We start from the raw sequence: 16,045 nt of genomic DNA, 5'->3' as shown, positions 1-16,045 counted from the left end.
ACACTTTTACTTACTTTTTGTGAAATGTAATAACTATACTATGACGTTTATGATTTTTTCATATCATAAATGAGACATTGTTTTAGAAGCCTTTTTTTAAAGAGAGTATGGAAGATTTTTTATTTTATTTCAGAATACTTTCCAAAAATATAGTGATCATACAGCCAGAGTGTATTTCACTGACAGCCAACAGCGCTAACACTTTCATTTATTTATTTGGCAATATAACATACATAGTCTGAATGTAACATTTATGTCAGCAGTTAGATTTCATACCATGGGTAAACATAATAAACACCTGCAGAAAAATCCACCCACAAATCTGGAAATATATATGGAAATAGTACTATTGTCAGAATATATTGAATGTGCAGCAGTGTATATTTAAAACCTTGTTTGTATTATGTTAACTAGTCCATGGCAATAACACAAATAGGATAGTCTTATAAAAAGAATAGAAGTTTTAGAGAAAATAGACTCAATATGTCCAATCAGACGGCCATACGCAGCATCAGAACAGATTTTTACATCTTTTTAAATACCAATGTTATTGATTTGTTCAAAGCACCGTGAGCTGCATGTTCTGTTGTGAATGGGTCCGTATAAAAATAGTTTATTATCATTACCTGCTTCGCTGCTCTCGGCTTCCATACTTAAATATGACCTACATTCTTTTAATTTCCCCTCACAATTCCCCCTCCCCGTATCATTCTCATTTACAGGGCAGGCCCGTTATTTATTCTGCGTGGTGACGCTGAGGGAAAAAGTCTTTGGTGGATTCATTGACTTTCAAGGAAATTATAGCCCCCCATAGTCCTCATCTAAAGACCTCCCTCTTTGTTTTCTTTCCAATATCAGTCTTTAGTTTTGATGGAGAGAACTAGTGGAAGGAGCAAAATGTGGATTTCAAGGAACATGTTTAGGACATGACATTCATGTGCACTTTGTGGGCTATTTTGCCTTTTCAAATGTAAAAATATATATATATATATGGTTGAATAAAGTTAGGGACCAACGAGGGAGTAGTGTGCGACATGCAACACAGGTTGTCGGCTGGTATCCCATGGTGAACATGGGGTATTGCCTTTTAGCCATTATGCAATTGAGATTCTTTGTCACCTTCACCTTTTTAAGGAAAAGTAGTTGAATGTGTTTAATGTCACCAGGAAACTATCATAGCTTTTATAAAATGAATCACTTATTTTTTCTCTTTCCCAGGTCTCACATCGATTTGGCACCACTGGCTGCTGAAATCCTCCAGGGGATCACTGGATCCTGAAAGCATGTGAGGGTCAAAACGATCAACAACCATCCAACATTTCACCTTCTCAGAACCTGAAACATACGCATGATTGGAATTCTGCTTTCTAAATATCTTCTCAGACTACACTGATTTCATTGATAATCAGATAGAGGATTGATCTTTAAAACCGTTATCAGTTTTTGAATAAAATGCTTTAGAGTGTAATTTGTCATCATAAAAGTCTCTTCGTCACTTTGAGTTAGTTGTTATACATTAGACTGGATGCAAACAAAATACTTTTAATATATAAATCTGTATAAATATGTAGTCATTCATGCATGGCTTTTGTTTTGAGTAGCTGCTGACGCTCCTAAAAGTTCTGAGACCTGAGTCAGTGTAATGTGTTCTCAGAGAAGTGCTTCAGTGTTCGACTCTCATCAAAAGTGATCAGTGACAGAACTAAATATTGCTGAGCGTAATCAGAACACCCATCAAATGTCCATCAGACTGCGCAGGATTACAGCATGACAGTTAATCAGACTGTCATAGGTGTCATGCCACTGGGGCTGAGTTGGTCCGGACACTACCCGGCAGCGGCAGGAACATGGACTCTTTACATAATAAGTCTGCCATGACATACATGTGTCTTTAATCGGACAGAACCACAAATGTCTACTTGGCCTGATGGTGAATATAGCTATAGAGCAGCATGCAGATGAAGTGCTGCCAGCTAATCTTTTCTCCCTAATGCTGACACACACTGAAATGTGTCTATCAGGAATATGATGCCACACAATGAACGTGTTGTGCATGCTGGCAGCAGGCATCACTTCCATGAACCATGAATTTTTCACACCCAAATTTACATCACACAACATGTCATAGAAAGGGGAAAAGGTCATAGTATAGTTTGTCAAAAAATCATTGTGTAGTCAATCATCAAAATCCAAAGTAAAGTATTTGAAAAAGGTTGAATTAAGGGCTTCCCTGCTCCGTCTTCAGTGACGGTCAAGTATGTCAAAAATAGTATGACAAACATATCAAAATAATTACTTATTTTAGTATCTTGAAAATATCAGAAATCACAAATTATACTATGTTAAAAAAAAGACAAAGTATAGCGTGTCCAAAATATCAGAAAAACCTTTTAGTATACCATGTTGAAAACATACCCAAAAAATGTAACCGTTTAGTATGTTGAAAATAACCAAAAGATGACATTTCTGCATCAGTCAAAATAGTCTTGTATATCAAAAATATGTTCAAAAAGAATACATGGTATATAAAGTCAAAAATATCAAAAGAATTACATAATGTTGAAAGTATCCCAAAAAACGATATGTATAGTATGTGAGCGGCTCGTCACTGGCTCAGCCCTGTGGAGTCTATCCCATAATCGTAGATACGACCCGGCTTCTTTTAAAGAACCAGTGAAGAAAGTGTTTGTGAAATGAGACGAGAGGGTCCAGGTGAAATGACAGTCCATTTTATTGTTTCAGAACACAGCAGGCTACAGCAACCAGCTCCTCCCACTACCCCACCCCTTAGTAACAGCAGACCAATAAGAGCCCTCCTCCTCCCCATCCTTCCAGAGCCACACCCATCCAGCTAGGTCAGCTACACCCCCTTTGGAACAGCAGAGACACATCAGTGTCCATCTTTAAAGCAAGAAAATAGCTTGATATTTGGACCATGATTTCAAATTCATGTTTTTTTTTTTATACAAAAGCTACACAATGTTACACTTGATCATCAGAATACAATTCAACTGATTAACTTTAGTGTTTGGACACCATTTAAAATGTCAGATTCTTTTCTTGGATGGAGCATTACCACTAAAAAAACTCAACACTACCAGAGACTTAAAATACAAGGGAACGCAAAACAAGAGCTGAAGATCATAATTCAGGGTACTGGAAAAAAGCAAGCGAGAGTCAGTTTGTACCATTACAGACTTGAGGAAAATAAAAGAATAAAAAAGGAAAACAAACAAATGAAGTAAAAATAATAAAACAAAAGTACATAAAAAGGGTTTTTCAAAAACTGTTGAGATCAAAATCCGTGTCACGTCAGGATTTGAAGTCCGCCCTCCGTCAGGCTGAGAGAACAGAACCGCATTAAATCTAGTTTGTCCCAATGGAGTTTCCATAGACAGGAAACTCTGCTTGCTGTTGTTGAGTCTTCTTCAGGCACTTTCTGAAACCCCGCCTCCTCCATATGGGCGAATCACGATGCAGGTTCCTCCAGATCACATGATACAGCTGCAAAGGGAAGAGAAGCGTTAGAAGAAGAAAGCAGGAGTGAGGGGAAAACCAGAGGTGAGAGGAAGGAGACAGGGCAGAGGGTTTCGTGAGGACCACACACAGATCAAACGCCACACACACACACACACCACATCACACAGCTTTGTAATTAGGAACAGTCTGAACATGCAGCAGCCTCATCAGTGAGTCCCGACCATTTCATCCAGACAGAAAACCTCCCACCATGCTTCTGCTGTCCCGAAAAATGCGTTACTCATTCCTCTGAGCACAGGGCTGCGGGGAGACGTCCTTACCTAGTAGAAAGTGTGGTGTAATGTTGGTCTCGATATTTACAGGTCGGTATCAAACCAGGCCAGTTGGTTGGAGTCGCCGGGTGGTAGGCCCTCTATCAGCTCCTGGGCGTGTCCCAGGTCAGGCAGCCCCTCGACAGGAGGGTAATCCTGGCCGGGGTGGTGGACCCCGACCAGGTCATGGTCCATCATGGGCTCCATGCCCATTGAGTCTGCTCCATAACCCCCAGAGTGGAAGGAGCGGTAGCTTGGGTCTGGGGGAGGAAGGAGTGGGTGGAGGCAGGGGAGGCAGAGCACTTGTTAGAAGCATGTTAACCAACCAAGCTCTTCACACAGTAGTGTTATCATTCAAACGCAGCACAGCGCACAGCACGCCGCCCCCCCCCCCCCCCAGCACACACACACACACACAGTGAACCAACGGGCCGCTGTAAAGCACTTTAGACTGAGAACCCGCAGACATTCATCTGCAGGGGCCACAGTGTTCCTCAACACCTCTACAAACGGTAAGCCTTTGTTTTTATTCGTCTGGTCCAGAGCCAATTAAAGTGCTTTGTGCTGGAGCAATGGAGAAATTAAAATAAAAGCAAACCCCCGCCCCTTATTCTATCGATCAGTATGAATCTGTCGCTCCTGTGTTTCTCCTGGGCGAGTCGGAGCCAGAGGGGAAGAGGGGACTCACCTTCCTGTCTGTAGCCCAGAGGCTCTCCCTGAGCTCCGATGTCCAATCCCAGGTCTCCGGTCTGCAGAGAAATAAAGAAACGGGTAAGCAGAGCGCCAGCGTTTTTTAGGACCAGTTATTCAGGCTTTTATTTTCATTTCATAGACTTTAAAAACCTCTCGTTTAGCAAATGGAAAACAGAGGTGATTCTGAGGCTTTGTACCTCGTTCCAGGCCATGGGCTCTGTCCTGAAGAGCGAGCTGGTGAGTTCTACTGAGAGGCGTTTCTTGTAGTCCTGGGGTTTGTCCTCTGACATACGGAACAGAACTGCTGCAGCGTAGGTGGCTGAGGGGAGAGGGAGGGTTGAGGGGTTAGGCGAACAGCTATCGCAGTGAGGAGAATCAAAAGGCCAGAATTTCTCAGCAGGACTGGCTATTCTGAACATGCTAATGGCTTCCTTGTAAATGGGTTTGTGAACATACCGACTCCTTCGTTGCGGCTGTGCAATAGCTCTGTGAGCGGGGCGGTGGCTCCCTCCGCCTCGATGGCCTCAGCGGCCTCTTTGTCCTGGGCCAGCTCGCACAGGACGCCTGCTGCTACGCGCTGTATGTTCTCAATGGGAGAATACAACAACTGCACACAAACAAAAACACGATGATCAGCCTCCAGAACCCACATGCAATCTGAAACAAGGCGATCAGCAGAGATCATGGAGTGCAAGAGCTCAACGGCTGCTACAATACATGTCACTTTCTGAGCATCCCGTTTGTTTTTTTATTAACTGCCACGAGTTTAACATTGATATTTTTGTTGGTGATGGTCAATCAAATGATACGTACAATCATTCATTGACATTACTAAATGTTAATAATTCCTCAGAGCCCATCACATAGTTAGAGACCTGGATTTTTACCTGTACAAAGAGTGGAATGGTGTTGAGTCCTCTGATGACTATTCTGTTGTGAACATCTCTGGCCAGGATGTGAAGCGCTCCTGTGCAGCCCTCCACGATCTCCTCCATACGAACCCCCTCCTGATGACACAGACACTCAATGGGTTAGTTACTAATGCAGACAAACTTTCAGCGCTCAAGAGGAGCAGTGATGCTGGGGCTCCACACCAAATAAATAACCAGACGGCCAATTGATTCATGTTTATTCTGGAGGTGTGTGCTCACCACAAACTGCTGCTGCGTGCCTCCCATGCTGGTGCGTCTCTGTGTGTCTTGGTGGGCTCTGACCAGCAGCTGGACCAGCCGGGGGATGGCTCCCTGCTCCCTCAGAGGAGCGTGGTTTGCAGGGCACAGAGCCAGGTTACGGATCAGACCCACTGTAGCCTGAGAGACAAACACATTAATCACTCAATCAAGCCTTTTTAGGCATTCAGAAAAATAATAACTTCAAATGATATATAGCAAAGAGTCAAAAGCAGATCCACAAAGTGCTGCAGAGACATTAGACGGAGCTAAAGAATGACGTTTAAAATAAAGATGGATCAGAAGTGGACTGTGATTATAATTTGAGATCAGAAACTCAGCTTTAGTGGTCGTCTACTGCTGGTGAGTTGGTGTGTGTGTGTGTGTGAGAGTGAGTGTGAGTGTGTGTGTACCTTAATGAGGGGCCAGTGTGATGGCGGATGCAGTAATTTGACCACCACAGGCAGGCCGTAGTGCAGTCTGACAGCGTTCTGTGCCATCTCAGCGTCCTGGTGTCGGGATGTGAGGTGGCGCAGGGCACAGATAGCTGGTTCTGTGATGTCTTCTCGGTCTCCGGCCCGCAGCACTGTGCGGACTAACGCCTCGATACCTCCAACCTACAGAGGAAGGGAGGGCATAACAGATTAATGGATACACAAGTGGGTGGATAATATTAAAAGGGAACCTAAGGAAACTATTTCAGCTTAGAAGTCCTGAATTTTCATGCACATATAGGATGCAAACTCAGGTGAAAATATTCTGATCGAATCTGAAAACAGTTACTGTATGCGTGTTCTCACCTGGCAGACCATCATCTTGTTCTTGTAGTTGTTGCAGGTCAGGTTGGACAGGATGCCAGCAGCACATGTCACCACATTGATGTCGTCACTGCCGAGCAGCTGCACCAGAGTTCCTAAGAGACCCTCCATCCCCTCCTGGAGACACACACAAGTGTGAAGTTAGCATGAAGGCAGAATATCAAGAGCAAGGCAGCTGGATGAATACATTCTGTCTGTATTCTGCTGAGAAATGAGCAGAGAGGAAACGTCACAATTCTCTAAGAGATACAGGGCATATCTCATCACCTGTTTGGTGGCAGCATCTGATAAGTTCCTGAGAGTCCAGAGGCAGTTCTGCACCAGTCTCTGGCTGGGGTCCGTCAGGTGGAGTCCTAGAGCCTGCATGCCTCCTGGACAAAAAGAAAAAGATGGAAAATAAGTCAATCATTTGTGGGAAAAACCACAATAAACATAACAGTATATGTGATAATATTGCCTATTATTCAGAGGCCAAACGTACCGGCCTCTACGATGGCAGGCTTGTTACTGGAGCACACAGACAGAACTTTGAGAACGCGGCTTGTGGTCCACAACAGCTTCTCATAGGTGTAAGTCCTCATGATGTTGACCAAGGCCTGGGGGCCACCACTGGCCAAGATTATCAACTGCACAAGAGGGGAGAGCACAACGAGGTTAGAGGTGTAGGTATCAAACAGAGATCAGTGTGCCACCAGTGGAAGATCTTACAGATGAAAATGAAGCACGTGTAGCACATTTTCACACATTATTACTCCCCGACTCCTCACCTTGCTTTCCTGGTTTCCATAGGCCAGGATCTGGAGACAGTCGGTGGTGATTGCCAAGAACTTGACATTGGTTTTGTTGAGCAGAGCCACCATTTTCTGCAGACCCCCAGCTAAACGGACAGCCATCTTGGCTCCTTCCTGGTGCAGGAGGAGGTTGTGGAGGGTGGTAATGGCATAGAACAGGACAGAGTCCACTGGTGAGCTGCAGAACAAACAATCGCTTATTAGATTACTGTTCCACTGGGAAATAACCACAACTGATTACATTAGCTCCTCAAAGGCTCCTCCACATGCTCTGCCTTTTTTGAGTTTAATGCTGGTTTCAATAAAAATGTCTCAATTAATGGGAAACTCGTTGTAAGGTAGCCGTTCAAGGAAAATAAATGGTGCTTATGTTGTCAAAATCATAACAATATTTGTTACAATTCACAGACAGTGACACCAGGGACCCTGGCTTCCTGTATTGGTCAGTACACAACAGACAACAGGATATACAGGACACAGATCTAGTTTCCTCACACACCCGAGCATTTTAACTAGAGCTGGTATTCCTCCAGACTTGAAGATAGCCAGCAGGCCCTCTCTGTGATGGGACAGGTTGTGAAGGGTTCCTGCGGTGCAGCGAGCCGTCTCCACGTCGTTTGTGTTCTGCATGGTCCTGACGATGGCGGACACCATCTGAGGGGAGCGCATGATGGCGTGGCGGGAAGCTTCCTTCTTTGAGAGCTGATGGACCATCACCGCCGCTTTGTTTACTACGACCTGGAGCAGACGGGCAAAACGTTAGGGAAGGAAAAATAAAACTACAATTCAGAGTCAATACTGTTGTCATGGGCAACTACCTGGTCCTCATCGTTGAGCAGTTTGGTGAGTTCTGGGATGGCTCTGGTTGCGAGCTCGGCGTCGTCTTGGTAGTTGATCAGATTGACCACAGCGTGTTTGAGCATTTGCGAGGGCTCGGCCAGCCTCTGCACGTTGGTGGGGTTCGCTGAGTCATACTGCGTGGAAGGGATCTGCATGCCCTCCTCCAGAGTCTCAGGGAACATCGCTGCTCGCACCCGCTGGGCACGAGTCATGGCGTACTGACCATCTATGTCTACAGATCAGACGTACAGTTCTGTTATTTTGGAATTCAAGCTGCTATTGGCTCGTCTTCAATATGGTTGGCATATAGTATCGTGACCTACCTTGTACTTGTTCCTGGGCGAAGTTCTGGTTGAAGCCCTGCTCCCACTCATACATGACCTGGTTATCCACATCATCTTCCTCGGGGTTGCCCTTCCCACTGAGAGAGGGGGCCGTGGTGGTTGCCCCTGAATGGATGCCTGAATCCAGGTAAGACTGTTGCTGCCAGTGACTGACTGCCGCCTTACGGTCCGGCTCCATGGCCATGTCTAGCTCCATCAGATCAGCTGGAACCAGAGAAAAATATTTTTAAAACTTGAAGCCACAACCATAACAACATTTAGAAAAGTCAGTCTGACCAGGTATGAAGTAGCCGAGTATAAAAGGAGTACACCGTGTACAATTTGGTTCCCCAGGTGAAAGTCTTGTTTATTTTTAACTACAATCACAATGCAGTAAACTGGTTTGATCAGCTTTGGAATTTCTTAGTACAACTCGAATTTAAAGCTAACAATGTCAACAATGTTTTAAAATAATTGTTTCCAAGAAGTATAATCACAGGTTAATCCGGTTTTGGATCAGTATAGACCTAATTAAGTAAATTGTCACTGCAATTAATTGCTTCCTAACCCTGTGCCCTTCGTTTCCCCAAAGCTTTATACTTCAAACGGCGTGATTTACCAGTCAAGGTCTCTTCAACCATAAAGTTTGGTTTTACATGTGCTCTGAGTTTCCAATCGAAATCAATAACTAATTCACTTTGCTCTAATGAGAACATCTATCAGTTTGAAATGGTGCAAGCTTTAACACGTTTCATACTACCGTGTACTTGTGAGGCGATGCAGACAAATGATGAAACTGTACACATATCTATATATTATACATTTCTGCCATAAATATCTGTTCATACATCATATATGCATCTGTCTATACCTCCTCATACAACAGTGTACAGTATATTTAAATAATTTCTATTTATTCTACATATTTTCTTGTCTAATTTGTGCACTAGTTTATTTATCTTATTTGCACTGTGTATGTTGAGTTGTTGGACGAGCCTGGGATATAACATTTTCATTGCCAACATATACACTGTATCTGCTGTGGATATGACAAATAAAACCTTTGAACCTTTGAAGCTAGTGAGAGCTAGGAGGTGAAGGAGTGTGTCTGAAAACTATTTACTCACCCTGGGAAGCCATGTTCCTTTCTCAGTCCGTGGCCGACACAGCTTCCTGATCTGAAATGGGGGAAAAAGCAGTCAGTCAAACTGCCTCTGCAGCATCTCGCCTTCACTCTACGCTGCTAAGTGCCAGTCCTCTTTCCAGTCAACATCAAGATATTAATCACTAGAATCAACGGCAGTGTTGTTGAAAAAAACTAATGGTGCAGACAACTGACTTTCCAGTGCCTTCCCTTCTTCCTGCTTCCTCCCTTCCTAGGATTTCCTCTTCTGTTAAAGTCAGCTAGGAACAGCAGCAGGTCACACACAAAGCATGAGGTGCTGCAGCTATCAACTCTTTAGGTGAGGAAGGACAGGGGAAGTGGAGCATTGGGTGGGGAGAAAAGAGGCAGGCAGGGGGGGAGGGCATGTGCATTCCTACGCTGGCTTTGAAGCTGAAACCACTCTGCAGGAAAGTAAACACTGGCGATGGCAGGAGAGGTAGGAGCGAGCGCGAGGGGATTAATTCAGGAGAAAAACAAGGAAAATTGAAACAGAGGTATTTCAAGCTCATACCCAAGGATAAATGTTATGACAGTAATACAAAAAACACCAGGAAATGGGAAAATGCTGAAGAAAATCCCGGCTAAAATGAGACACAGAAACAGGGCTTGAATTTGTAATCAGAAATCTCTTTTTCAAGCCCTTACAAAAATACATCTGGGGTTATTCCAAGATGAATAATACAGGAAATGAGACCAAATCCTTTTCAAATCACGGCACACTAGTCTGGACATGCTATGAAACTAAACATACTGGGGGAAGGGAAGTGTGTGGCAACAAACGGGTCATGAACCCATCATACCTTACCAACGAAAGTACAGGTGACTAACAAGATAGACTCCCTGCAGTGAACTAACCCGAGTTAAACCACAGACTTTGCCCACACATTCTCTACAGTCAACAGAACAAGGCTACACAGGCTTTAAAGGCACGCCAAAAGCCTTTATTAAAATGGTACCTAAATGTGACAGATGCAAAGTTGAGGAAACACATTCATTCACTGTGGAATCATTTATACATACAACATGGATGCACTGGCATACCAACCGCTGCAGAACAAAATGTGCCTGACTGTGTCACTATGAGCTAATATTATTATTAAACTAATTACAGGACAACTTTGCTTTTTTTCTCATCAAAAGTAAATGTCAGTTAAAAATTCAAAGCAGCCACATCATGCGGCAAAGCTGGTGAGGTCAGATCAAGGGACAGCTGCAACTTGGATTTTGGTGTGTCTGAATTTGAGTTTCTGTAAATGGCCACGAAACTATCATTTGATATTCCAGAGAGGCGTTCTGAAATGTATATGTAGGGAAATTATTTCTGATTTTGGAGGTTATAAATCAAACGCACAGGACTAAAGCAATTCTGCAACTGTAAGAGCCAATTATTTTCTTAATGATTGGAACTGTGCAGGAGTTTCAACATTCCTCCAAAAGAGCTCATTAAGCCAGCCAGAGAGAGCATTAGCATGAACTCATAATGTGACGGTAATGATGGCAGGGCGACATCCCGTCTGAGACATCAGCGTTAGCTGCTAGTGGTAAACAGGCTGTTGGAGCGGTTTGTGATGTGATCCCTGAGATTCTTTCAGCAGATTCTAGTTTCTCAGCAATAAAAACAAGTCTGATATATTTTCACCTCTCTGACAATCTTTGTAAAAAGCTAGCCGGCACACACTGTGGCTGGCAGAGATTACTGTAATTGACCTTTGAGTAACCTTGTGATGTTTAGTCTTTGCTAACGGTTTGAGTGTCCTGCTAAGATGTAATATACTCAAAGACAAAGCACAAAGACGAGACTAAATGCCCTTTAAACAGAAGGGCACGTATAGAAATGCACAGCACACTGGCATGTAGTGGTAAAGATTCAGTCTGGCACGTTTGCATGCATGTAGGAATGTATAGTTAAAACCGTGCCAAAAATGCAAAATACACTCAAGGATAACTAAACTACTGCCCTGAATTACTTCCCTCCTCTCACGCCCACACCACCCGAGCTCAGCTGTGTCATTAAAACAAAATCTTGACTCAGGCTCCAAGACTGCAGCTTCTAACCACAAGCACACCAACTTTAATTCCCTGTTCACACACCATCCTCGAGCTCTGCTGGCCTGCCCTCACATAACCTAGCCCTGCCTTAATGGGAGCCATATGTCCCATACAGGGCTGCATACAAATCAAACATACAATCAAAGGGCACATTGGAACCATTTATCATTCACTCTGGTGGAAAATGTGGGTTTAACATCTGGCTTTGGAAACTGAGCCAGTGATTTCTTGAAAGGCAAAAAAAAAAAAGTCTGGTCTCCAATTGGGAAGGACAAATGGAAGCCTTACCTGAACAATCAGGCTCTGATCGTCAAAAACAACCATTTACAGTAAAAGTTTTGTGATATAAGGTTAGTAGTTTGGCCAAAAAAACTCTGAACCAGAGGTTCTTTGAAGCCAGATGTGAAATCTTATATGTAGAGCTGTGCCTGGTCCAGCCTAATGCCATACAACTGAAACCAGATGACTAATGAGTGACACACCAGTCACAGTCCTTCGCAGTATGCGGGATGAAGAGAAAAAACAGAAAGTCACATGTAGCCATGCTTGGAGAGATCCATTAAAGAAGCATTTTTCCAGCTTGGACCACAAGGATGTAAATGTAGATAGGGAGTAAAGTGCATGCTCACACACACACACACACACAACCTTATGAAGAGAATCATATTCACATAACTACTGTCCCAGGTCAACACTCAAATGACAGACCTACTGTTCTAGGACAAACTGTCAGGAATAGTGTACTTCTGTCCATTCCCTGCCCTCAATATAGTTATGAAAAACACGGCGTTCACATGGAGAGTCAGAGTTTATTACGGGTAAACAACTACTGTTGGGAGGAGGGGGTTTGGGTTATGCTGCCTCACCATTAGGCTAAATATATGTGGAGCAACGACCTTGATAGTAACACACATCAAGAACCTGTTATTATAACTATCAATTAATGTTCTGCGAGATACTTCATTTGTGTCCTGTAACAGGCAGCAACCTTAGGGCAGGATTTCCCCACATGGAGATCTTGCTACGTCGCACAGTGCAACTCAATCAGGATCAGACACAAAGCCAGATAACTATCACACTATAACTTCCTTCTAGACCCCACTAAAAACGAGAAATTACTAGTAGGTTAGTACAGGTTCACAGTGATACCTACAGTCTTATAGGACAAACTTTAACCAATTCACTTAACACATCAGAAGCTAGCCAAGCAAGTGTGAAATAAATATGTAAGCCATGTGGGAAACCTTGCATTTCTAAAGCCCTTTTATCAGATGAAATAGGGAATGCGGTAACCCCAAAAAATACTTAATTACATTGCTAATAAAAACAAATCACAGGAGGTTTAAAAAGCATATCTATTTATTCATAGTAATTCAAAGCAGGTAAGCACATATAAACTCCCCACTCCTATTTTCCTCTAAAAAAACAAAAAAAGGCATTCTTTCAGCCAACTTGAGCCAAAGTGAGTATGCGTGAGCCTCAAGGTTTACCATGTACAGAGAACACAGTCTCATATTACCATTACAATAAATTAATCAGTTTACGAAGACTTCCTCTAAATTGCATTTCACCCTTTTGCCGGCAGACATCTTAGGCTTAATTTTGTAGCCTTTTTCCAGCATGCTGTGGCATTTAAATAATTACAAAATGGTTGTGTTAAAAATACAACAAACTTGGGTCGAAGATTATTTGTATTAATATTGGACACAGAACTTCAAAAGACATTCCTCCATCTAAACTCCTGACGGTCTGTTTACTCTGGAGAAAAAACTGAAAAACACTGAGCTCAATACATCCATACGAGTCAATGAACCAGGCTCGGTGTTAGCCATCATGTAATGTGCAGGGTCAGCAGCACTCTGCTGCCTGCCAACAACACAATGAGCTGGATGCCTGCAGCCGCTGCAGTGCTGGGTCTGCTGCTCACTGCACAATGATGGATACTAATGGAGAAACAGGAGCTAAAAGGAAATACCCAAACAACTTCACATAATGGTGACTTTTCCCTTGTTTTGCTTAACAATTTACATTATAATGGGGGGAGGATTTAGAGGTTGAGGTTAATACAAAAACACAATCCCTAAAGATGCAGTCCTTAAAAAGTAAGCGGTGTGGACTGAGTTATAGCCAATTTATGTTTAATAAAACTGTAATAGATTTGACACAATTTGATAATTAATTTAATTTGAAAAATAAATAAATAAAACCACTGCATCATATACATTTTTACATTTACAGTTTACAGTGTGCGCCCGACCTAGCCTACATGTTGCATTAAAATACTATATAAATACAGAGTTCGGCCCGGAAAGGAAAGCATTACAGTATTAGGTAATGTCACACCACTGGAAAGGTTCACGGTAATATTCTTTTTGAAAGTGGATCACCGCAAAAACCAAAACCACTACCGGTCTCGCATGTAACCTACACCCACGCTTCCGTCTTCAAAATGTTAACGCACCTAAAAAAGAGGATTTTGCTGACGAGATGCCGGGTTGTCGGTGTTTTGTACCGTTGTGTAATCTGATCGGGGATTTCACACAGGGGCCACACAAAAAAAACGCAATGTTTTGACTTTCCACACTTTTCTGGCGGATGAAAACAATGGAGAATAGTTGAAAAAGATAAATAAAGGTGATTTTATTCATGAAATAAAAGCCGTTCCACCGCAGAGCACCCGTAACTAGATCAATCTGGGTCCGCTGGATGAAAGGTCAACACCGTCCCCACATCCACTTTTTCAATTAAACCGTAATCAATGGCGTAGGAAATATCACCACGAATGCCTTTTGAGCCATTTAACCACATACAACAAATTGTTGTTTTCAAGTGAAGTCTTCACAGTGATTGTTTCCAGTATCGGCAGGATAGCAGTAACCTATATAACTTGTTTGAGTAGTGACCCGCCTGTCCCTCTGCAGCAGCCAACATCTGGCTGTGCAAGGGGACCATGCGGAAAGCTAATTATCCAATGTCACATTTTATGAAAAACAAACAAAAAAAGCAGACCCCCTCTCTAACTATCCAATTGATAAGTGTTCGGCACGATCGGCACCCCCTCTCCCCCACAGCTGCCCCTGACTTTCCAACACCACTGACTCAGATTTCACACCCTGGCTCCTCCTCGTCTTCCTCCCAAAGCACAGCGGCTGCGAGGAATTTGTCGGTCTTTGTTTAAAAGGACGAATGGAAAACACACTCTCACCGGCCATTGACTTAAAAAAAAAACACAGCTTAAATAAATATCAATATTGTGCCACTCTTTTCCCAGCGAGGTCGATATAAGATATAGTCAACTGTTTGTTTTGTTTTACAAAGTGTTAACTAACTTAAGGCGAAATGTTAGCATTAACGGTAAACTACTCCTCTCGCCAGTGTGTGACTTGGCTGAGGTCAACAAACTTAGTTTTTAACTTGTAGAGCTATTACACACAACCACCATATAGCGACCTACACATGCGCGTATCTTCACCCGTATTAGGTGTCTGTTCCGCTAAACCAGCTGCAAAAACAAGCGGAAAAAATGCGGGACTGAAGTACAGCAAACATGAGTCAGAATGGAAGAATGTGTCCAGCAACACAAGTGGGCTAATAGTAGTTTAGCTGACTAACCGTAGCTAACGTTCGCTAACGGTAACTATTCAAACAAGCGACGACACATCAGCGTTTACTCCCGAATCCTGAAAAAATTCAACGCAATAAAATCCATTGGACACATTGGGCTTAATGTTAACTAATGTCTAGCTTTCCCAACAGCACTCTACAATAAAGTACAATTAGTATCGTCTGTGAAATAGGTATGTTCCTATTAGGCGGTGGCTGGTATCCGAAATATCTGCCGTGAAAGCAGCTGGCTCGCTAGCTGCGGCAGCATCCCGGCCGGCCCGCACACAACAACAGTCCCCATTCCTGCTGGCATGCGGAGAAACCAGCGCAGGAGAAGAGGGACAAACTGAGTGGAGCCGATAGTTTTAATGTTGAAGCCTACCCTTGTCAACACAGCAAGTCCGTCCACTCGGGTCCTGCAGGGTAAAAACACTCAGCAATGGAAAAAGTCGAGGATAATGTGAAGGCGAGCGTCAGCGGGAGCCCTCGTCCACTCCCTCCGCAGTCAGTGAATAATGACTTTGCCGGAACAGCAGAGACTGGAAAATGTAAGATGGCGGCGCAAATATATAGACCGAAGAACACCTCCAGTGGTTTCATATCCTGCCGAGCGCTAGAATAAAATAGATACTTACATTTGATCAAGCTTCAAATTCCTATGACTCTTACGCGTATCTACTTCGATTTATCTTTCATAATAACCACATGCCTTGGTTGTGAATGTTAATTCAGTTATTTGAGTTAGGAAAGCAAAAATCAATGTATAGGGCACGAGTATGGATACACAATTGAATGAAGTT

At 43.2% G+C, this 16,045-nt stretch overlaps 2 protein-coding genes across 4 annotated transcripts in view; one reads left to right on the top strand and one right to left on the bottom strand.

Moving 5' to 3' along the window:
- The window catches only part of ulk4 (unc-51 like kinase 4), a 67,600-nt gene extending 66,132 nt beyond the window's left edge, over positions 1 to 1,468 (top strand). For all 3 annotated transcript variants that reach the window (XM_063878555.1, XM_063878554.1, XM_063878557.1), the window contains one exon: positions 1,219 to 1,468. In XM_063878555.1, coding sequence (XP_063734625.1) covers positions 1,219 to 1,279 — 61 coding nt within the window. In that variant the 3' untranslated portion in view covers positions 1,280 to 1,468. The remainder of the gene's footprint in view (positions 1 to 1,218) is intronic.
- Positions 1,469 to 2,713: 1,245 nt separating this feature from the next.
- Positions 2,714 to 15,783, bottom strand: ctnnb1 (catenin (cadherin-associated protein), beta 1). The gene is made up of 17 exons (XM_063879405.1): positions 15,628 to 15,783; positions 9,553 to 9,603; positions 8,426 to 8,650; positions 8,081 to 8,334; positions 7,762 to 8,000; positions 7,239 to 7,440; positions 6,953 to 7,097; positions 6,739 to 6,842; positions 6,454 to 6,588; positions 6,067 to 6,270; positions 5,636 to 5,794; positions 5,372 to 5,491; positions 4,941 to 5,091; positions 4,682 to 4,803; positions 4,480 to 4,540; positions 3,801 to 4,051; positions 2,714 to 3,504 (listed from the first exon to the last, which is right to left on the bottom strand). Exons 2-16 carry the CDS (start codon positions 9,563 to 9,565, stop codon positions 3,837 to 3,839), a joined length of 2,349 nt encoding a protein of 782 aa, XP_063735475.1. The 5' UTR covers positions 9,566 to 9,603; positions 15,628 to 15,783; the 3' UTR covers positions 2,714 to 3,504; positions 3,801 to 3,836.
- Between the last annotated feature and the right edge of the window lie 262 nt (positions 15,784 to 16,045).

The sequence above is a fragment of the Eleginops maclovinus genome, chromosome 3 (genome assembly GCF_036324505.1).
Source record: "Eleginops maclovinus isolate JMC-PN-2008 ecotype Puerto Natales chromosome 3, JC_Emac_rtc_rv5, whole genome shotgun sequence".
In the NCBI taxonomy this organism is placed as follows: Eukaryota; Metazoa; Chordata; class Actinopteri; order Perciformes; family Eleginopidae; genus Eleginops; species Eleginops maclovinus.
The sequence above is the reverse complement of the archived record's forward strand: the minus strand, read 5'-3'. Positions and strand labels throughout refer to the sequence as shown.

Coding starts and splice junctions, on each gene's coding strand:
- ctnnb1 (XM_063879405.1), bottom strand. Junction 6,271..6,453: donor ACAAGATGATGGTCTGCCAG/GTGAGAACACGC, acceptor CTTCCTCTGTAG/GTTGGAGGTATCGAGGCGTT. Junction 4,804..4,940: donor CAGCCGCAACGAAGGAGTCG/GTATGTTCACAA, acceptor CTCTCCCCTCAG/CCACCTACGCTGCAGCAGTT.